At 37.9% G+C, this 24,254-nt stretch overlaps 1 protein-coding gene across 1 annotated transcript in view; it reads left to right on the forward strand.

Annotated features, from left to right (window-relative positions):
- Window positions 1–24,254, forward strand: part of TLL1 (tolloid like 1) — a 141,807-nt gene that overhangs the window by 106,433 nt on the left and 11,120 nt on the right. Inside the window, exons 14-19 of the mRNA XM_075421672.1 lie at window positions 5,042–5,237; window positions 6,674–6,799; window positions 9,854–10,014; window positions 12,794–12,974; window positions 19,591–19,716; window positions 21,123–21,250. Of these exons, the coding sequence (XP_075277787.1) occupies window positions 5,042–5,237; window positions 6,674–6,799; window positions 9,854–10,014; window positions 12,794–12,974; window positions 19,591–19,716; window positions 21,123–21,250 (918 nt within the window). The remainder of the gene's footprint in view (window positions 1–5,041; window positions 5,238–6,673; window positions 6,800–9,853; window positions 10,015–12,793; window positions 12,975–19,590; window positions 19,717–21,122; window positions 21,251–24,254) is intronic.

Here is a 24,254-nt window from a genome sequence, read left to right on the forward strand (position 1 = left end):
GGTTTGGGACTTTATCAGCAATTATGAATATAAACAAGGGAAATGTTAGTAATTTCACGAATTCTACTTAATTTTCCTTTTTTCATATCCTGAATTCACGTTGGGTCTATGCAGACAAGATCAGGTCTCCTTGCCTGAAGGGTTTTGCAGACGCCATTCTGCATGGCCTGGATCAAGATTATTTAACATAGTATGTCAGTCTGCTCTTGGTGCTCAGTATATTTTGGTGTGGTCCCAAGAGAAATGACACTATGCTTCTGCATAGAAAAATTGCCGCAGTATTTGATCTCCATGCAGATGCTCAGCGTGGGTCTGCATGTATAGTACATTATCGCTTGAACTGACCCCAGTTCAGTATCACCTCTGGCAGCATCAAACTTCCATCTGGCAGGACCTTTGTCTAATCAGCAAATTATGGACTATTTGCAAGTGTGAAGACAGCATGTTCATGCTTACCATATAGAAAATAATTAGAAGCAGAAGACCAGCAAATGGAGCACAATTTAGTAGGCTAGTGGTTACGACTGGAAAAGGAAGTGTCCAGTTTTTCCCCCAGACTATTTGGTATTATGGCACTCTCTAGAGGTGAAACGTGGACTGACGCCTCCCAAGCAGGAAGGGAATTGAGCAGAGTATAGTTAAGTGGTAGTCTCAAATTGGTGCCTCTGCTAGATGTGTTTTGAAAGACAAAAAAAAAAAATAAATCCAGCAGTAGGGACTTGAAAGGTACATACTTTTCCAGGGAGAGTCTGAGCTGTGATTCCAGAGTGGCAAGATGCCCTTGAGCACCAATTGAGGTGCCCCAGAAAGGCACAAGACTTCTGTTACATCTGTCCTCGCGGCATTTCTTACTGGCTCGTCCACAGGGCTCCCCGCTGAGAGTGAGAGTTGCTTTGGAAACTGCTCTGAAGTGCCTTGCTTAAGACATTCACCATTGGGTCTGATTTCCGTTTTGGGTCCAAGCGCCTAAACGTAGGTGTTCTGGTTTTTTGGTACTTAGTCCCTCTCTGGACTGAATCCTTGGTGCACTGCCCAGTAAAACAAAAAGTTGTTTAAAAATCACAGTTCTTCATGCCAGCTGAGATCAAAAAAAGTAAATGTCAGGCCAAAGAGTTATTGCAGCGTGTTTGTGAGAAAATTACTTCTCTGTCCTTTGAAAGGTACAGTTAAGTAAGAGGAATTCTCATTATCCGTATGTAATGTTAGAAAAAATTACTGTATAAATAACCTTCACTCCAAAATGAAAGCACTAGGGAAGCTGGGAATTTCAAACTGTATCAATGAGTCATCTTGTTTTGCCTGCTGTGGGCAACGCATTTTCCACTGAGTGTGGGATTACCCTTGCTTATTTGGCGGCCTGATGGGCAGCTGTACTTTCCAGTATCTAGATGAGAGCAGAGATGTTGGGACTGATAACTCCCATCTTTTTGCTTCACTGTTAGTCACCTTTATTATATTCTTCTTTGAAAATTAGCTGTGCTTCTATTTTTTTTTTTTAAAGAACTTTTGTTAGCACACAGTTTCACTGGCTTCACTGGCTAAGGCAATCCAGAACATTTCTAGAGCTGAGCACATTAATCTTCCTCATTTGAGTGGCCCTGTTAATCTTTCTGCAGATAGTGCTCATTTAAATTATTTTTACATAAGTCAGGGAATAAAATTTGTCTGACCTTCTGATTCTACTAGGCATATATCCCACCTTTTATGACTAAAGTCTACGACCTGAGTCAGATATGTTTACCTGTACTGGAATTTGACTCTATCAACAAATAAATTAAGAATGACAAAAAGTAATTGGAAGTTTTCTCCTGAAGTATGATTGCTCCCAGATTTGCTCTGCAAATGTTATTCTCTTGTGTTTTGGTTTTTTTGGGTCTTTTTTTTTAAATACATTTATTTTTTCCGTTGGGGGAGTGCTACCAAACAAAGGTAGTCTGGAATTTTTAGCCAAATATATTTTAGTCTAAAGTCATTGTTTTTTTAATAACTGGGACTATATTTTATTTTCATTTGAGAATGAATATTGAGTATGTATCTGGCTTTCCATTTCACCAGATTTCTTAGTGTTTTCTTGCGCTTATGCTCCTGTCTTAAGAATTTTTATGGCATTTTCACAACTTAGTTCTCTAATGCCATTCAAATTCTGGGTTTCCTCTAAGGCCTTCAGGAGCCAATGGCATCTTTCATTTTCCTGTAAGCAATGCATTTTTCTGTAAAATCTGTTTGTTTATGCTTTTTAGCATTCGCTAACATTTTGCATATTTCTTCTCACCTGCATGTAGTATCAATCTTGTGAAATTTTAATGCTCCAGTAAATGAGGTTTACAGGATCAGTCCAGTTACAATGAAACTCACTGGGAGTCCTTTTATTAACTTGAGGAGATTTTCTGCCCTTGTAGTAGGAAGAATAAGAGACTGTTGCAAGTGTAATAGATCTTTGTAGGGCAGTGTTCCCCAGTGACCATACCACGACATCTGAGGTACAGATAAACAGAGCGCATTTTATACTGGTTCTTTTTCATTGGTCACTGAATCCTTAACACCAGTTGTCATTTCTCAAAAACACAATACTTATCTGTTAGTTTATATATAGGAGTAACAATTTAATCCCTTAATATAACAATATTGACAGTAATAATGGCATCACTTGCAGCAGCAGTACACTAAAAATAAATGAATACAGTAGAATGGCTACCTTTTGAATTGTTTTATTGCTTTTAGCGCTTTGTAAGTTAGCTGATTTTTATAGTCTTAGGAAGTTTAGTAACTGACTGCTGTACAAAATATATATTTTAGCTGTTGTCTTCTGTCAAAAATAGAGTGATTCTCGGGAAAGAAACTAACCTCAACATTCACCTGAATGGGAAATTGATACATGCAACTTGGAGCCACACTTGGCACGTGAATAATCAGATTTTCCATATTGCCCCATAGAACATGGAAAACACGGAAACATGGAAAAAGACAGATGTTAATTAAAAGTCTTGAGTGGTGAAATGACCACAGACACGTGTGAGGAATATACATAATTTCTTCATTGATATTAGTGGGCTTTGGACCAGGTCACTTCTTTCTACGTCGGAGTGCAATATGATTTTTACTGAGATAGCAAGGCAGACTTTGTTTCAAATTGGAATATGATGTTATGTATTTAAAATCTGTTACTTAATGAAAATTTGGAATTGGTATTACAGTGTCAAAATCTTATCAGTGCTCAGGTAGACACGTGCCTGACCACATTAGCTGCAAACATACAGTTGCCACTGAAGTCAGCAACGGGTGGTTGCATCCCAGATCATCTTGACTTTTCTCACTCATTTCCCAAGCTCTGGCCCAAAGCAGTTCGTGAGCAAACAGCTAAGGAATCAGAGTAAATGGCGATATGGATCGTACCAGAGAAGTGAGTGAATTACATATGTAAATGTTTGAAGAATTGGAAAGTTGGAAAGAAGATAGACAAATTTTGTGTCCAAGTGCCATATTTTGATGCCATTAAAATGAAATGAAATCAAACAGCCCTTTACCCCAGCTTTCCCTCTTACCTAAAAAAAGCAGAAATCCTAATGTGCTAAATGAAAGCTCCTTAGTCTGTGGTGGTTCCTGAGCTTAGTGTTTGTCATAATGCACAATCAAAGCAGAGTATCAGCAGCCACTTGTACTAACTGAGCAGCTTACGTGTGAGAAAAACTCTGTCCAGAGATAAGATGTGAATTTTTCTGGATTTGGTTTGATTTTGACTTCTTTGTCATTTTAACAGAATTTAGGTGTGCTGAATTAAATTTGAGGCTTCTCCAACCTGTCCTGTCCTGTCCCCCTCACCCCTAAGCCTAGCTCACAGTTCAGCCACTTAGTTGAACAATAGTTTTCTTAGAGGATTTTTGAATGCTTGGATTTAGTTAATTCTTTTATAGCTAAAATGCTATAATACTTGAGTAATGTGAAGTAATTCTGCAGTAAAATGACCCACATCAAGAGGACTTTTAATTCTATTGGGAAAGATACTCTCTCAGTAAAGGCAGCCATCATATATTATCTAGTCTCTGGATAGGATAATATTCTGGCTTCAACCGCTTTCTTCTTTGGCGCAATCTCCACTCTGACTGACTCTGTAAATACTGTTATGTAAAGAGCACAAGACTTGCTACTCAAGTAGAAGTGCACGCGTGTCCACTCACATGTTAGTCTATGTTTGAATGTCATCTGACAGGACACTTAAACGAGAGGCGCATTTTCAATTGTTCTGGTTTCAGTAGGTTTCCCATCAGTGTGGCAAAGATTAACTCATTGACCCAGAAAGTCACAAGAAGGCACCTGAAATCAGGTATTGTGCAACAGAAATCAGACACATCAGCTGCAGAAAAATAAGGAGGATTTTTTTTTTCATCTGTTCTATTAGCTACTTAATAGCTGATAATTATAGAAGCGTGTTTGAATCTAATTCTACAGCTGCCCCAAACTCTTCATGCACTGTAATTTTTTACAGTTACCCTGCAACATCAATGGGTAGTGACAAATGCAAAATTTTGCCTTGTATTGAAGAAGAAGGAAGAAAATAAGATATTGATCGTCACCTGAAATAGCACAGGTTGATAATGTCTAAAAAAAATCTTATGCGTGTTAATAAAAAATGAGGGGTTTGTATTTTAAAACCAATTAATATTTCTGACCCAGTTAGTTGTTGAACCACTGATCTTGTGTACTTGAGTATACATGAGAAAAGAGGACTTTACTTGAATTCAGAGTAGGAATTTGGCAGAACATTGGGAAGCTTAGAGGTGAGCATGGCTTTTCTTAGTTACTTTTTTCCAGTTAGACTGTTGTCTCCTGTGTAACAATCTCAGAATTATTTCTTTTCATAGAAAACAAGTATAGTTAAAAACAGTCCAGTGATTTTTCTTCTACTCATCTTCCTGGTGTTTGAACCCTAAACAGAGAACCCTAACCTTACTTTTGAAAAATTTCTGTTCTGTTTATTAGCTGATTGATACTGAGTATTTATGGTCAAGTTCAAATATGTCTCTTTAAAAATATTTTTTTACAGATTGAAAGACACGATAACTGTGCGTATGACTACTTGGAAATACGAGATGGAATGAATGAGAACAGTCCTTTAATTGGTCACTTTTGTGGCTATGACAAGCCAGAAGACATTAGATCTACCTCTAATACCCTGTGGATGAAGTTTGTTTCTGATGGAACTGTTAACAAAGCAGGGTTTGCAGCTAACTTTTTCAAAGGTAAATGTTAAAGCATATTTTGGGAGGTGCGAACTGCTTATCACTTGTTTTTGTACTAGAAAAATTATAATAGGCTATGAAAAATACTTTTCAACTTCTTTTTTCTAAAATTAGTTCTCTGCTATCTCCAGTGTATTATTTATCTTGGGCAAGTAATTCTATCAAACCAAAACAGCTGAGGTATTTGCATCTCCTTGTAACATATGTCCAAAGAATGAAGGAGTATATTGAATGCAACTTCCTACTCTCTTCAGGTTCAAATAATCAGCTTAGTTTTGGAACACCTTTGAAACATATCTAATCTTCTAAAAATTTTTTTTTTCACGTATTGTGTTATCAAATATAAAGTTAGGTAGTATAATCACGATAGAGACAATTGACTATTTTCTGTTAAGGTTTTTTCTTTTCTCTAAATGTTGTGTTTCCTAAGCCCTTTGCTGCATTAAGCTGCTTTATCAATTTATTGGTGAGCAAGAAAAAAAGAAATGCAGCTGAGAAAGCAGTGACCATTGGCTTCACCATCTTCCTGCAGTTGGTTGTGGGTTTTTTTTGGGGAGGGGGGTGCGTCATACAGCTGTGCCTGCAGCAGTTGGTGCATGGGGAGTGTGTAATTCCTATCCTGTGCTGCCCATGGCATGGTGAAAGCCCCTAGCAGTGGTGTGGCCACGGTGACACCCGGAATACAGGGCACAGCACCGGGAGAACCTGTTTGCTCTTTGGAAGAGCCACAAGCTGGGGCTTTTGTCACCCTAACTTGTAGTTTTCACCGCAGACAATTAGAACCTTGAAGGCTGTAGGCATAAGTGTGGGAGCTCTGTTTTATTTTGAAGAAACTTCTTGTCCTAGTGTACAGAAACCGTATTTCAACATCTGAGGAATATTTAACAATGAATCTCATGGGTATTCTTCCGAGCTAGCAGAGGTAATACGTTATTCCTTTCCCTCCCCCATCCCTGATGCATCTTGTTCCCTTTAATATCAGTAGAATGAAAACCTGGGATTTAAGGATTCTGTTAATCTGGTTTTGAGTATGAATTCGGGATAATGCACAAATTGATTCTGTGGGAGATAAAGTGCCCTTCAAGTGACCCTGCTGTGGATTTTCAATCTTTCTTTCAATACTTTATACAACCTTTAGATTATGGCTGCCTGAATTATTGTATGCTGCCCACAAAGTGCTTATAAATTAGATCTGCAGCTGTCAGGAGGTATTGTTGTAAAAAAACCCACCCCAACCCCACAAAGGACAAATTTTTATTTTCTCCATTGCAGGTCTTCTTAGCATTTGAAAATGCTCTAGTCAGCAACCACAGTGTGTTATGTAGTGCACCATATAATGGCATGCATACAGCTTTCTGGGTTAATATTGATCCAGCAATTACAGCTGAGGAAGGTAATTATTTAACACATTTTTGCATTCTTCCCTGTCTTGGCAGAGGAAGATGAATGTGCCAAACCTGACAATGGTGGCTGTGAGCAGCGCTGTGTAAATACTCTGGGCAGCTACCAGTGCGCCTGTGATCCTGGCTATGAACTTGGTCCTGACAAAAAGAGTTGTGAAGGTACAGTGCGTTGCTGCGTTATGGGCTCCTAAAGCTCACAGAGTGCCGTCGCTGGAATGAGACGCTACCCCTTTCGCATGCTCGGCACTAGCAATGTGGGATCTGTGGAACCCAGCCTGGAAAACCAGTGCTCCCTTTTAAGTAGTGGTGCCAGAGTAATGTCTGTCTACAGCGGTCGTCTTCATCTGAGCTCTGTCACTAATTTAGCTTTACAGGTTTTGCTGTGAGTCGTTAGGCTACAGCGCAAAGCAGGACGTTGTACCTCCCCAAACCACTTATTGCATTATACATACTCATTAAAGTGTCCCACCACGCATAAGGAGACAATTCTCAGCAGAGCAATGTGCCACTGTCTCAGAATCAGAATATTTAACGATCCTTCTGACCGCTTCTGACTGGGGTGTGACTGGGAAGGTGGCAGGTTTGAAGAGGAGGATCCTTTACTCTAGCTCAAAGCTCAGAGAAATCCTCCCTGCTCACAGTCAGATTGTGGACTTTTCTTGATGGAAACAAATTCGCGTTTCAGGGTGAGCAAAGCATGTTCAAATCATAATCTAGAGAAATAAAAACCTGTTAAGTGGAAGTCTGTGTAAACAGGATTGGACTGAGATAAGCTTTTGTGTTCTATACATATTTCATATCAAAAGAAAGAAGCAAAAGCTCTTGATTGTTACTCACCAATTGTTGTTTGATTTTTATTCATAAACACCAATAAATTCAGGGATAGCACAAATTATTCTTATCTCAGTTCATCTGTTTTTTTGCATTGTGAGTGGACTTTGAAAATTGGAATGCTTGGAGTTACAGTTTTCTTCTGATGCAATTTTCTGGTCTCTTCCTTTTTTTTCTCCCGATTTCCTGGCTTTAGTTCCTGATTTGTCTCAATTTGGGGCAGTTTTGCTTAGTTTCTTTGCCCTTTTTGTTCTTTTTGCTGTGTGGGGTTGGGTTGTTTTCTTTTGTTTGTTTGTTTGGGGGGTGTGTGTGTTTGTGTGAGGTGGTGATAGTTCCAGACTACAGGTATGTTAGATTGTGGCTCTCCTCAGGCTGGCTGGTTTTTCAGTTGGTTCCCCTGTCCCCCAATTTTAATAGTGACCACATTGGAAAAACAATTTATTTAGATGTCTGCATGTTAGGCAGTGTGCAGAAAGTAATCTAAGGGAGGGGCCATGAAGACAGAGGTTTAATCTCTGGGCCTTTGATCATCAGCCTAAATTTATGTAAGGAATTCGGTTTAGTCTGCCTGCTGACCTTAGTCAGAATATTAGGGAATATTACCAGTCTTTCAGAAAACTCTTCCCTCTGCCCCCCCAAAATAAAGAAGGAATATCTCCTTGGTACACCCCAATGGAAAACCAACTCTGGCAAAATGAGAAGTCACTCAAAGTAGTGCAGTGCAGTGTGGAGCAAAAACCTGAGCTATCCCTAAAATTGTAAGAGCATTTGTTCCACGTGACGTAGCACTCACCGTACAATAAAAAAGTGTCTGTTCCTGTCTAGCTGATGGTCTCACACACTATATCTCCTTCAGCTAACACATAACACTTGTGACCACTGAATTAAAATCAACGTATACTCACAGTGAGCATTACATCCTAGTTGTAGTTTGGGATTTGAGGGGTGACCTAGCTCTGTTAATTCACACAAGATACTAGAGCAGAAGATTCTAACTCAGAACCTCTGCCCAGTGCTTCACTGCAGTGTTGACATGCACAGAAAATTGCTTCATGCTGGTCTAATCCAAATCTCTTCTGCTGGCAGCATATTAGAAAGCTTTAAGACTTTTTTTTCAGTATTTCCATGTTTCCCACCATTGCCTCAAGGAACAGCGGAGTGACATTGAAAAGCAGAAACTGAAAACTAGCGGTCAGTTTTCCTGACCCAGACTGGATCATGTGGGGGTACAGCTTGTGTCATCTGAGTATTGTCTCTAAGTCTGTGCTTGGTCTTTTTTGATACACTGAGGTGTGACCTGGGGTCTTAGTCCCCTGACTCCGGTCAGATTACCTCTTCGTGTATACCAAGGAGTCTGCTGCATGGAAAGCCAGGTGCAAAGAGGGAGAATGGTGTGTGTCTGGGTTGGCCAAGCGTGCCCTGACATGGAAACTGGAGAGTTCTCCTAGGTGTGTTAACTGAAGGAGATGTAGTGTGTGAGACCATCAGCTAGACAGGCATAGACACTTTTTTAAAGCATTCAGCATTAGCACAGAGCAGTTGGAAGAACGTGGATCTTCCCCCCACCAGCTCTTTCGAAAGAGATTTGTGGACGATTTCCAGTGCTGTCACAGTGCTGTAATGGTATGAATGGAGCAGAGTGTGACAGAGAACCCCTGCAAATCCCATTACTCTCCTTTTTTTTTTTTAACAAAAAAAAATTACACAGATGGAAAAGATTAACGTGTTTGGTCTTTGCTATCTGAACTGCATTCACTAACATAGTATAGTACTGTTCTGTTGTGTGGAGGTGACAGTTTCCAAATATATGCTGAATAGGTGTGTTCTCTGTTACTTGAACATCCATACTTCAGCAGAAGTGACTGTGACTGAGTAGTACGTGACTGCTATCCCAAAGCAGTGACCCTATCTAGTAGGTGATGGGAGGCATATAGAGCTACATGAGCTGAGACAGGTAGGGCTGATTCTAGATCAATAATCAGGAAGAGAAGCTGGGGAAATGTGAAGCACATCTTAAGTAGTCCGTCTGCCAGAAGAGGGGTGGTCAAGGTCCTGGGGAGGGCGGTGAGGTCAGAGGACTTGCATGGGAAAGGCTGTGAGAGAATAACCAGAGTCTCTGGAGAGAAGGAAAAAGAATGAATATGATAACGCCTTGTGTAGTCCTCAGACTTATCTCTGCCCGCAAACCTGCAAGCTGTTCAAGATAGGGGCTGTCTCTTTCTTTTTGTTTGCACCAAGCATGATAAAGCAAGATTCTGATTAGTCTGTCTGGGCATTACAGCAGTATAAGTAATGAGAGGACTGAACCTTCTCAGCTTGCTTCTGTTTATAGTAAAATATGGCTTCAGTCAAGAAATGATGCTCTCCCTTTTAATTTTACAGCTGCTTGCGGAGGACTCCTGACAAAGCTGAATGGGACTATAACCACACCAGGGTGGCCCAAAGAGTATCCTCCAAACAAAAACTGTGTGTGGCAGGTGGTTGCCCCGACGCAATACCGAATTTCAATGAAGTTTGAGTTTTTTGAGTTAGAAGGGAACGAAGTAAGTAACTGTGAACAAAGAGCTGCACAATCTGTTACACGCTAAATGGCTTCGTGAGTGTTCGAAAATAGATATTGTCTTCTAAAACCCTTGCTAACTGTTCATATGCTGAAAATAACCACAGATACTCTTGTTTTCATTTTGGGACTGTTTCTGGAGTTAATCAAAACAAACACGGAGAGCATAGCTCTTTTACGTATCATCTAAATGTATACGTATTACAAGAAATTTAAAAGATATGTTCTCTGCTGAGTCTCAGCTGACTTTTTTTTTATCAACAAAGTAAAACAGAGCAAATGGCTGAGGCATATTGGAAAGAATTCAAGAGCAGAAAATCTGGAGAAACCAAATCATCTTTACAGACTATGACTACAAAGAATACACTTAAGCTCTGGTCAGAGTGAGGGACTGTTCAAATCACTTAAAGTATCTCATGGTGGGAATATTTTAAAGAGCAGTACCAGAAATAAGGCACAACGGATCAGCAGCAGTGTTTGAGCTGGGCAGCCCTTGGAGGTGGGGTGTCTTGTCCCCAGGTAGAGGAGAGGGGCAGGGCAGAGCCCTCCGAGTGGTAAGGGCTGCTCCCTGTGACTTTAAACAAAGTGATGGGTCGTGGTGTGTTGTTTGGGTGTGAATAAGTAAAATACGGGTTTCAACCTCAACTTTTCGGCCTCTGTTCTGCTTCCTAGGTCCTGCTCTGTCATAGCATAGAATTCCACAGCTACGCTGTAGCCATGATGTGCTGTAGCCATCAAGTTTATCTGAATATCCTTCACATGGTGTTAAGAACGTAAATCCCAGCACATTATTTCTGACTAACCAAATTTGCAGCAACTTTCTGTTGTTGTTGTTTTGGAGACGTAGGGTGTTCTGGGCATGAGATGTGAAGTGGCAAAAGCTGGAGTTGAATTTATAACTAAGAAACAACTCAGCCATGGATTCTCCAAAATAAATCAAAATTGTTTGCAGAGGCAACAAAGTGAAATTTATATTTTAAAATCATTTGGGGTGGGTTCTGAAGTCTGTGAAATTCCAGCTTACTTTTAATGATTTCTAGTACGTTACATTCACATCCTGTTATCATTACAAGAATGGCAAAAGGTGTAATAAAATCTTACAAATCAAATGTTTTTCAACATTCAGAACTTTGGTTTGATCCTCTCCTGTGTTACTAAATCAGCTGCAGCTTTATATTATTAAGTAGTAGTACTAAGAATGGTACCTGTGAAAGTCGGGGGGGGGGCAGGGGGGGAATGTATTTGGAACACTGTAATATGTTGTCTGAGTGCAGGCTTAAAATATATACATTTAGAAAATGCTCTAATTTTAATGTTTGTTTAATATGTATTTTCCAATATTGCAATTTTAATATTTTACATTTACCATTTACAGTCTTAGTTTTATATTTAACTTGTAATTATTTGTTTTTAAAATAGTGTTTTATGAAGGAAGTTGGACCTATCTGGAATTACACTGAATTTCTAATGTAAAGCCATGAAACCATGAAAACTCGCCACTAATGTGTTGCTGAAATTGCTGGCATTTATTAATGTTGTGAATTATATTTGAAAATCGCATGCATTGATATGAATTTGTCTTAGAATTAATATAAATCAGCATGTGGCAGTAACTCAAGTTTTATAAATCTTTGTTTTCTTCATATTGTGCAAAAGTAGTTTCAACTGAATTAATCACTTTCCACTTGTAATATATGAAAATTGTTCCAGTAACAATGAAAATCTAATCTACATCTAGAATGTATTATTTAAAAAAAAATTGGAAATATTGACAATCATTTAGTATTTCATACGGAGAAAGAGCAAAAAAGGCCAAAACATCCTTTTTTATAGTTCTCCTCCAGCTCCCCTGACATTTCTTTTTTGACTAGAAATTGTGATTTATGAAATATAACTTGGATTTAATGGACAATCTAAGCTCTGTATGAATCCTCCTGGCCACTGTTTTCTCTTAAGCTATTGATTGCAGACAACTGGGACATTTTTGATTAAATGATTGATAGTTGAGCCTAAGAAGCTTAGAAGTTTTTGGGTGGAAGGCTTTAGGTTGACCAAAGGATTATGCATTGAAGGTATTATCATGAGTAGTAGGCCTTGCATAAGACTTTTTTTATTACATTATTTTACTCTATTTTATTTTTAACCTTTTAATGAAAATGACATTTATCAGACCTCCGAATTATAGCTATGCTACTGTTGAAGAAAGATGTACAGTTTTAATAGTACAGATTTATAAATTTGTAAATAAAAGAATGTCTTAAATATATTATGGTAAAAACCTATCATGTAAGTTTCTAAGTAAAAATTATTATTTTTTTTAAAATCTGTGGGATGCAAGCAGTAGAAGGTTTGTAGGTTCTGGATATGTGGTTTCCAGCAAAAAGATAGGTATCATTTTTAGGGTGAATATTTCTAGATTTTTAGTCTAATGTCACTGGAATTTTCACTTTTTATATTAAATGGAAACAGTACTAAGCATTTTGAAATTTAGATACTAAACATGCATTAGTATCTATCACAATACAGTTTTGAATGTAATACATAGTATAGCTATGCCTTAGTGACCTTAAAATATTCTTACACAAAATCAGTGAACATTTGCAAGCATTTACAAATGTTTTCAGAGTCAGGGAAAAGTGAAAAAAGACATTATTACCCTATTAAAGAGCAGCATATACCAACCAGTGTTCTTGGATTTGTAGATAACTTCATGCTTTTCTTTTGGCCAGCCAAAAAAAAAATTAATTTCTTTCTTTTCTCAGGTTTGTAAATACGATTATGTGGAGATTCGCAGTGGCCTTTCTTCTGATTCTAAACTACACGGTAAATTCTGTGGTACAGAAGTGCCTGAAGTTATCACCTCTCAGTACAACAACATGCGAATTGAGTTCAGATCTGACAACACTGTGTCAAAAAAAGGCTTCAAGGCACACTTCTTCTCAGGTATAGAAAATCACTCTTGTGTACCTGTGAGTGCCTCTGAGCAAGCACTGACTAGGTGGAGTGAGTACTATATTTTGGTATAAAAGTGGCTGGCCTTTTCCCTTACAGTTTTCCTGTTAGCTTTGACTTTATTTTATTTATATAAGCATAAACCTCTCTCCTGTCTTAAAATAGTGTTCTGAATTGTGATATCTGTAGAAAATATATGGAACATATAGATGTATTTTTATAACAGCAGAGGCAAATAAACTTTGTGAGATATGGAGGAAAAAAGTGAATTTACTAAGTGTTCCAAAATTTCAATTAGATTTCTTTTATCACAACTTTTGTTGCTGTTTTTGCAAATTCCAGTTGTAATGTAATACAAATTACATACTGTGTACATTTGTACTTTTTTCACTCAGATCTCTTAACATAATGCCTGAGTTATGAAATTACCACTGTGTGCTACAACATTTGTTTAACATTATGTGTTCTTTCTGGCCAAACTTTGCACTACTTAATGTTTTACAGAAGAACAGAGTTTAAGACTTTGCTCTGGCAAAAATGTGCCTCTTTTTAGTTGAGTGTGATTTTACTGAAGCAGATCAGAGCGACGGAATTTTGTATCATCTGAGGACATGTATTGTTGAATACAGTTAGAAGTGAGTGAAGCTGAAGATGTGTGGAAATATTTGCACAACAGTGGTCTCTGCAGTTACCCATTATGATCAGGCTATAATCATCTGGCTGTGGCAGGATACGACCTGGTGTTAGTAGTGGAATTTGCTTAGTGTTTTTCTTGTGTGTTTACACACACACATATGCATAGGTACATTATCTTGTGTAAAACAACACAATAGAACAGTCCCATCCACCCACCTCCCCAAACTGGAAGTCATCCAGAAGCGTTTGGGATTTCAATTTTGCCCGAAGTTTTTTGGTGGCTGTTAAAAATCTGAATCGGGAGAATCCTGATTAGCATGTAGAAAAATGTATTACCAGGCACTGTTATTAGCAGTTGTTTGCTAAACTATTTTATAAAAGCTGAAATTAAAATGGTTATATTTCATTGGTTAGCTTTAATAACTGATAACTATGACCAAGTAGTAAGAATCATCATATTATATAAGTGATGTGACCTGGAAAGTGAGGAAAATAATTGTCAAGACAAACAGTTTAGACTTCCAATGTTTTCCCATTATGACTACTTTGATGTTTTTCTTAAGCAATTATGAAAGATGAAAAGAAGTGTTTCATCTCATACAAAGAAATTAACAAATGTTTTACCTCCTCTAAACTGTGTTATTTTTTCTAGTAATCACATTTCTCTGGTCATAGTCTTTCAGATCCATCTTTACATATAGGAACACTTTTTACTTTTACATTTTGCATTAGCAGGAAGCTTTCAAGATTTACTCATTATTTGTAGTAAATGCATATATACATACACCAGAGCTTCCTCCTAGAAACACTTCCACAACTAGTCATCTCATGCAGGCCTAGGAGACCTGGCAGGAATTGTCACATATTTTGACTTTTTACAAGAAGAAGTATTGACATGCTCCAGTTCTAAAAATGGCCTGCAAATTAATTTTGTTACATATTTTCAGGATCTATAGCTATGGTAGATAAGATTGGCAATGATAGCTTTGTAAATAGGGTAAGCTCTGCAGTTCAGAAGTTGTGTTTTGTGGATATGATGAACATTTATACATATGCAGTCAGTTAAATTTTGGTTTTCTTTAAACTGATAGTTCATTTTCACAGCTGTATCTTTTTTCTTGATTGTTTAAATGATCTATTAATATTATGAGTGGGTTCTAGGAAGAAATCAGGCCAATGCTATACACTGGGGAAAGACTAGACTATAATTCATGGAGTTCAAAGCATCAGATTGTAATCCTTCAGAACCATTATTTACCTTGTTTTTTTCACTTCTGAATGAAATGTTCTTCCCTTTCCTCCCACGGTGAAAACAGGTTTTTCCTGGTAATTTAAAAAAAATAAGCATTAAATGTTGCCATTGATCACTAGAATAAATTTGTTAGCCAGGGATAAGTCTGAACTAATGTGTTTTTTAGTGAATAAAAATGTGTGATGACTCTTAGATACAGTATATCTTCAAAGAAAGATAGTTCGATATAAACAGTCTTTGAGCCTGTAAGTATATAAATTTACTGAGTGCTTCATAATGCGTTTCTGCCATAATCTCTTCTCTCATTTGAGTTCGGATAATTCATATTTTGTTTTTATTCTTTCTCAATTCTCTTCCAGTTGTTATCATTTCTAGCAGATTCTACCATTATCTGGCTTTCACTTTTTGACAATATTTTCTGATTAAAACAGAAGCATTGTAATGCTTGAGACAAATTAAACCTCTGAACTTAAAGTATCTAAAAAGAGGTTGTCATCTCTGAAGAATTCACCAGAAAAAACTCTCGTGGCTGTCAGAAAACACTAACATTCTTACCCCTGAATTCCTTAATATGGACTTAGTATGCTATTGGTCTGTCAATGAAGAACGGACTTGAGACTTCAACTATTTTGACTTTTGGGAGTTGATAGCTGACCACTGTTCAGCTGTTGAAGTGGCTTTTTTTGCCTATTTATATACTTGTCTTTAGAATCCCATACTTTTAGAATTATGTCTGTGGAGAAATACTTAGTGTCTAAGATACTTGCTGAAAGGCACTTAACAGTTTTATTTGTTAAATCACAATAGAAATATGTGTAAGCATATGGTTATAAAAAAAATCAGTAATGGGTTAAACACTGCATCTTGCAGTCTGTTCACCAGTAAAGGGCAGACACAGTGCTCAGCAAGAGAGACAGGTAGAGAAGTCAGATTAGTCTGAAGAGTAGAAACTGTAATATGTTTCTCAAGCACAGCCAAAGAACTTTATTTTTGCAACTCTCTTGCTGGTGAATTCTTCAGCCACAGCTATGGTTGAGAAAGCATGGCCCAGCTCCAGCTCAGACGACAGAAAGCAGTTTTTGGGTGGTTGGAACCTGCTGTGATAAACTGTGAAAGCAAACAGTGACACAGGGCAACAGATGACCTGCATTAGGAAGGTATTTGTGTTGATATAAGACGACATGTAATTACATTTTTGGCTCTAAAATAGTGTTAACAGCCAGACAGGTGCTACTGAAAAGTGAGAAAAACGTTTTTTTCAACATTCTGTAAAATTTACATTTGATGGGACAGTTCTGAAGAAAGCTCAGTTGGGAGCAGTTGCAGGGATCTAACTAATCTCCAGAGACACTCTGCTGTATTTATAATCAAGTATCTTCGATAAAGAGAAGAAATTAGGGAGTCATGAGATAGTAATTTTTTAAAACCCTTATTAAAACTTTTTGGAGTTGGATATTAGGCTTCTAAACCAGAAGCTTTCAGTAATTAGGTTTTTATTCTTTCTCTCTCTCTCTCTCTCTCTCTCCTGCCCTCCTCTCACTCTCTTCTGCTCTTGTTACAAGGCAGTAATCTATTGCGGTCTCCTGGGCCCATAAGACTAGAGGAGTGTAAAATAACTCCATGAATATACTCTAGGGAGGAAAAAAGGTAGCTATAATGTATACATATATGTAAAATTCTGTGATGATTCTGAGAAGATAGCGTAATGATTTCTTTAAATCAGGCTTTGTGTAGTGGTGTGATTAATACCCTGTGATAATATGTCACCCAACTGCTTCCATTTATCATAAGTTTTAGAGTTACTTCAGTGTTTTAAATAAACATGACTCTTTGCATGATCATACAAAACATATGTAGTCTTTGATGGAATACAGAAATGAGGTTTGTGGGGACTTTTTTTCCTTGGGTCATATTTCATTGAGCAGTTAAAAAAGAGAAAGCTAGACTGTTTCTAGCCTTGAGCAAATTTGTTTTGGAGCACAAACTCATCTCTGGTGCCATCCTGGTACATTTTTTTCCACAGACAAGAAAGCTGCCTGCAAAGAGAAAATTTTTGTTTTTGAATCTTGCAAGGACTTGATACAGGTGCCTGCAGGCCGAGTACGTATTATTCACAGACTGGTGGCCTCTGAGGGTCTCAGAGGTACGATCATTTGTCCTCTGGATGATTCTATCTAACACGTTGTTGAGAATGGATCTTTCCCTGTTCTGAGGACTGAAATGAGAAAAGAAGGAAAGTATCCATTCAAAACTGGGAGACTCATTTCCATCTGCCAGCATAACAAATGGCTTTGTTTTTACATGGCAAAACATTTGTTCCTATAACTAATAGACTAATTGTTTTTTCATAAATTTTGAAACTGGGCAATCAATTTGACAGAAAGTCTGTTCCGCATTACAAAGTGTGAGGAAGGCTCGTTCAACAGTTGCATCCTTGATTAACCATGTACAAGTAACTATTGTAGTTCAAAGTGTTCCAAAGCTGCCTCTTTCTACCTTCTGTCCGTTGTTTTACCTCTGAGGAGGTCCAGCATGGGACTGTTTGCTTATGAACTTGTCTCTCAAGAGATTATTTTACAGAAAATAAGCTTATGTAATGTTAAAATACTTTGCAGTATTTTCACACAGTTTGGTGGAAGATGAAAATGGCCAGGGCTTTTATTTATATTTTGTGTACCTAGTCTGTACTTGAAAGCCTAACCTGAATGCATTTGGAGCTTGCCTTCCATTTATTTGGTTATTTTGGTAGAAAGCTACAAACGAATGCTTAGTAAGGGAAATATTGAAGAGTTTTGTTCATATTATATCTAATTTCTCATTTGCTTGTTACTATTCTTCACTTGCAATGTGGAATTAATTTATAATAATTACAATAATGCTTGCTTTTGCAAAGATGAAAGATTATATCTTTTGTTTGAAATTAAATAGATTCACTGCTTCAGTTTGGGACTTGCATTGCAAGGTGTATAAACAGTGTATTCTGGACCCTTTATGCTTCTTTCATTATCAAAATGACAGCTAGTATAAGCCTTTGGATGTGTGATTCTGGGAGCTACCTATGTTTTCGACTGCTACGTAACCTTCAAACCTGTTCACATCTGCAGAAAGCTTCCAAAAACTTTTGGTGTAAACAGATTTGAGATTTACAGTGGATGCTTGGGTTTGACTTGCAGAATTTATCGATAAGTGTACATTATCATCATGTATTATAAGTAGAACCTGATTTTCACAGGAAGCTCTGCAAGTCAACGTGTCAAGTGTTGCATACATTTCGGCAGATAAAGCTAATGTGTATGCAATTATAATGCAAATTTCCTTTGTTTTGTTACTGAGTATGAGCATCAGTAAAAGCAGGGGAAAAAAAATGCATGAGTAAGACAATGAAGAGAGACTTAAATTATCCATAATGCCTTGTAATCTATAGAAATTCTTACTGTGCTCACTAAAGGCTGAAACATTGCATGTTACCTTGTTTGGCGATAACGCTCACCACTGCTTTTGCAAGGAACATGAGGCTGAAGGGAGTGAATGCTCTGCATTCCAGCCCTGCACAACTGAATCTCCGGGATGACCACAATTTCTTTGCTCTTTTTCCTCCTCTCTTTTGCATGTTGAAACCACTTATTTTGTAAGATATTGTTTTTTAATGTGTGTGTTTATATGTGTATATATATTTATATAGTCATATATTTTTGTACCTCAGGATTTGTATATATGTGTCTTTACATGTATATATACGTGTGCATACGTATATACATGTATGTGTATATATATGTATATGCCAGGAGCAGTCTGCCTCTTTTAAACGAACCAGCCTCACCTAAAATGACAACAGCTGAATGACATAGAAGGGTGGCAGCTGAGGCCTCTTGCTAGAATGACAGCCTGTTAATCTAGTTTGGCTTTTGTCCATGCAATGAATTTGTAGCTATTTAATGCAGGTCATATTTCCTCCCCTACTCTCTGTGTTACTTCTAACACACTAAAAGCTCTTTTGAAGGATTGTATGTTAATAAACAGAACTGCATGCTACATTGTAGATCTCCTTGAAATAACTAATGTCAATTTCTTTTGTACATTTTTCAATGAAATGTTTTTCTTTTCGTGATGTTCTGTAGTGTCCAGATTTGTTAAAAGTAAAGCACACTGTCACTCTGCTGGGGAAAAAAACAACCCAACTTACTTTAAAGTTTATGTTAAATCCTTCTTTTCTTACACATTTAGTGTGCAGAGATTGAAACCTTGTTTGGCCTACATGATCCTTTCTACATACCACCATTAAATTGTGGAATTTGCATAAAGTTGGAATACTTTATGTGCTGTCCACAAATTACACTCCCATTATTTACTGAAGTAAAAAGCTTTGGATGAGATATTTATGAAATTTTTACCAGTGAGACCACTTGAAAGAGTAAATGCTGGTAACTGTCCCATCTCCTTTGATTTAGCTTGTTTGTTTTACCAGGGGTCCTCTCTCCTAGGAGCTACCCGTCATTTCCTAAAAAGATGAGACAGACTGTTTGTGCCATGGTGCAAGGTTGCAGGCTGAGCAATGAGTGGCTAGAACAAAGGTACCACAAAAGTGCTGTACCAACAAGAGTGACTGTGCCTTAGCTTATCCTTTTCTGGACTCAAACACTCTGCTAAACCTTTGTCTTTTTGGTAATGAGGGCTACTGCTAGCTGTGATGCTCACCCGACCTTATTGTGAATTTCTTAGACAAGGATGAGTGTTCGAAGGATAATGGTGGCTGCCAGCACGAGTGCATCAACACGGTAGGAAGCTACGTTTGCCAGTGCCGAAATGGATTTGTGCTACACGAAAACAAACATGACTGCAAGGAGGGTAGGTAGTAATGTATATAAATGGTTGATTATACAACTGGCTTACAGAAAGATCTCTGCAGCTCTCCTTCCAAGGAAAAGAAAGCAAAGAGAAAAATCTTGGTAATAGGGGCTTAGACATTCGGGCTTAAACACTCCCGCATCTCTCCTTGCTCGCCCCCTCCATCCCCAGCATTTGTGTGTGGCTGAGTTTGAGGTCCACAGGAATGCAGTTTGGAAAACTTGAGATCATTGGCAGGGAGCGCTTTTAATAGTGCTGTGAAGTGTAGAACATTTAAAGCTGTGATAGAGCATTTATCTAATGCTGTATTAAACACAGGGATAGAGTTTTTGGAGAGAAGCCTGGTAAAGTTGTCATTTACCCCTATCAGTAGCAGTTAGTTTCCTTGCAGTCAGGTTGAAACTGTGTCTGCCCTTGCTGGGTTTATATTAGGGGACAAATTCAGACAAGCTAAATTCCAGTCAAATCCTTATGCATCTTTTTTCCTAGTCGCTGTCTCAAGGTGCGGCTACCTCCAAGAAAACAGTAGGCTTTGGGGCTTAAGTAGGATTTAGATTATCTGCAAATGAACCTCAAGTGTGCAATATCATGTGAGCTACTGTAATTTCTCAAGGCTGTATTCTAGCGTGGATTTAGCTTGTGAGTAAAGAAGATGTGCCCTTCATGAATCACTTGCGTTATCACTGGTGTTGGAATGATACTTGCCTACTCTGAAAGATTGCTGGTGAATAATCCTCTGATGTTTATAAAGCAATTTGTTAAAAAACTAAATAGAAAAATGAAACTGGTTTCATTCTTGCTTTCTTTTAAGTTTTAGTTCTTTGTATTTATTCAGAAATGTGCTGCTGTTGATTCAGTTACAGTGTGAATGACTAAGCTGTTCTTGTTATATACTCACAGTTTAGTCTCAGCTCTTCTCTAGTTGTATATATGTCCCTAGAAACTGTGATTTAGAAATCAAAATGATTTCTCTGTAGCTGCAGTATGAAAATCAGCAAGAGGAGAGAAAAGTATTGTTCGAGAAATGTCATTTGAGGTTGGAGTAGCAAGATTTCTCATATGGGTTTTCGTAATTATTAGTACATAGATTGGGGGGAATAGCAAAATATTTGATTAAATTTTAATACTTATGTATATACCTTTATAATATTTTTTTTCCAAAAAAAGCCATCCATTGTGAACAACAATGTATGTTTCACAACAATCAATAATTAAGCATGCTGCTTTAATTGCCATAAATTGTTTGCCAAAGGGGAAGAACATGTTCGTGCACACTGAAGAGCATACTTAGCTGTCTTCCTAACGATCCTTTCCATTCAGTGGGTCCCCTGACAAAAGAGAGTGCTTTTCTGGCTACCTCTGAATGCAGACCCCCAGACTAACTGATGCTATCCCTGTTGGCACAGCTGAGTGTGAACAGAAGATCCACAGTCCCAACGGCATCATCACGAGTCCCAACTGGCCCGACAAGTATCCCAGCAGAAAGGAGTGCACATGGGAAATCAGTGCCACCCCTGGGCAGAGAGTCAAATTGGTGAGTTTCTGCCTACCCTTTCTTTTTTCTCTTTTCTTCCACCAAACCTGCTTCTCAAATGGCTACTCAACTATATGAAACAGTTACTAAAATTTACTATCAGTTTACAGTCCACAGGTAAACTGTTTTAAAAATCTGCTGAGTCCTGTCCATTCCTGGCCAACTGGGGCTACTCAATATCATAAAGCTGTGATTTTAAGTTTATGGTGATTGTAAATACTCTGGACAGCAAAGGGCAGGAGGAATACTTTTCTGCTGTCAGACTTTACGATATCATTGCTGCAATTCATAAAATGTGCACAAAGTTTTGACAAATACGGCAGAGGCCATTTACTCAAACTCCAATATTCAGAACAAGAAAATTAGAAGTTATGAACAGTCCTCTCCACACAACTTTTGCATTTCTGTTCTGAAGTTTTTGAGGAGGAAAAGAGGATGCAAAAACCAAGAATCTGGATTTCTTATTTAAAAGTGACTCAAAATTTTAACATAAGTAGAAGAGCAACCTAAGTAGAGTTAAATGACCTTTATGTCTAGCTGGCTGAGGACAGTGCTGGTGGCTAAAGACATTCGAGCAGAGCTTAGGGAGCTCTGCAGACCTGCTGAGGTTACACAGCCTCTCTATGAAGCCAAAGGCACGGACCTGCCCAAGAGGCTTTTCTGCTTTGAGATCAGCCCCAGTGTTCCCTCACGCAGAGTATTCAGGAGACAGCCATAACAAAAGCTGGCCTTACATATTTTAAAATCTGATAAATTCATTTAACAAGAGTTTTGGAGCAAGTAAACTTCAGAAGAGCGATGTATGTGCTTCAGAGATGTAGAAGCAATAGACAATGTGGATGCAGGGATGAACAGGATATTGTCATCTCATAACTCCTGACCTTAGCCAACACCATAACCCCTGTTACTGGTGCTGATGTGGGACCGTGTGTTGATGGCTGTTCACCAGAAGTAAAATGGTAAAACTATTCTGGGGGATGTGGGGACTGCAGAAAAAGAGTGGTGTGTATGCTCTGTCCATTCAAAGGGTGAAAAGCAGGCTTTTGATTCAGGCAGCCTTCCTGCTGCCGCTTCTGAGCAAGCCTTCTTCATCCTGGCTGAATAAACCAGAGCCAGCCAGGCATGGGCATGTTACTCTGAAAGCTTTTTCGGTACTTTTAACCTCAGCAGGCAAAATTCCAGCATTTGGATTTCTTCAGTGAAACATCACATGGTCTGTTTTAAAAGTATTTTAAATTGGCTTTTGCCAAGGAAATTGGAAAAATTAGACAGAATTTCACTAGATTGGATTTTCAAAAATGCGTCCATGATTTAGAATCTGAAATCCACTTTTCTGTGCAAGCCAGTAGGGTCAGTCTACTAAATTCTGTGTGTATAATATCTTTAAAGTCTTTCTAGTACAGGAAGATGCCATATCAATAATATTAGTAATATTAATACCATACTTCCACTATTGATAAATATTTTCTCTTGGACTTGCACACAGTATTTAAGTTTACTATTCACAGTTTACTAAATTTAACAAGGAGAGAACTGATTTCTTCTTCATGGTAACAAACCGCATAAATTGTGAGGCTGTGCTTCATTTTTTATGAGGAGCATATGTACAGAAACTAATCTTCTGCTGTGATTGCTCTCACTCTGATAATCATTGAGAAGTATCTTCCTGAAAAGGCTAAAGTTGAGCATTTGGTATAATTAAGAAGCCTGTGAAAAAATGGATATGCACTTCAGAATTTTTAAATGAAATGTGTAGATAACGATGGCTTTGAAAATGTATGTAACAGAGAGAGAGATTTTCATAAGCTAATCAGCCGGATGTTTATAAGAGACAGACTTAAGTGTCCCATTCAGGCAGCTATCCGTAAGTGCCACCAACGTATCTACTCAGTTGAGTGCTATAGATAGAAAGGGCTGGATGTTCCGAAGCTATATGTAACATTTCTGAATACCATCCTACTAATGAGACAATCAAATGGGGACTAAAGGCATGGTGGGGTAGGTATTCAAAAGTATTTGTCCTAAAAAGACGGAGTGTGATTTAATTATACTGATATTTTTATTAAATTGTCTGTGAACTCTGTTGGCACTAAATAACAGAGGGAAAATTAGCAGCAGCTATTCAGTCATGTTCAGCTTTAAGGAAAATTTGTGTCAGTTCCTCTGTTTCAAGCCTGCTCTTAGTCCATTGCTGGGAAGTGACCACTTTTAAAAAGATGGTGATCGTCTGTGGGTGTTTTGAAATGTTAGGCATTATGAGCTTTTAAAAGACTTAAGATTTGCTTTTCCTTTAAAAAGCAAATTCCTTTTATTCTCTCTGTAATTGCTAGAATCAATTGCTAGACTCACAACAGATTCAGGACTTCTTTTCTCTTATTTCTTTTTTCTTTGTGGGACTCAGTATAACATGTACTGTCCCCCTGCAGGCTTAGGAATACCATAATAACTCAAATATTAAAAATAATAGGTGTGTCTTACAGTTCGTGATAAGAAGTGCTTTCTAGAGAGTGATCTTTTTGTACTGATGAGAAGTGAACAAAACTGAGAATTTTCCTCTAAAAGAAAATGAAGTTTTGCAGGCTGCTCTTGGATCACATCTACTGCTCCCGTTCATTCCAAGTTGGCTTGACTCAATTCTATATTTAAGTAACTCCCTTACAGTTAATCTCTCAGCTTTGTGGGGTTTTTTTAATCTGTCAGATTTTATTTGAGTATAAATGACAACACGTACTTGGCATCCTAAAAGTAGGATGGCTGACTACAATTTAAGAGCAGCAGGAGGGACTGCTGTACAGCTGTTTTCACTGCCTCTGCAGTTTCATTCCCTTAATAAAACCCCCAGACTTTGCTATGAAATGAACCAACGTCCATGGCATCACGCAGCTCTTCACTTTTCACTAAACCAAAGTGTTGTTCTGAATATTCCGGTTCTTTGGGCAAAAGGCTTTGTGTTAGCTCTTTATATTTCCTTTAGGTCAGCTGTTAATACAAATTGCCATCACAT

Source organism: Opisthocomus hoazin, chromosome 5 (assembly GCF_030867145.1).
Source record: "Opisthocomus hoazin isolate bOpiHoa1 chromosome 5, bOpiHoa1.hap1, whole genome shotgun sequence".
NCBI classification, from domain to species: Eukaryota; Metazoa; Chordata; class Aves; order Opisthocomiformes; family Opisthocomidae; genus Opisthocomus; species Opisthocomus hoazin.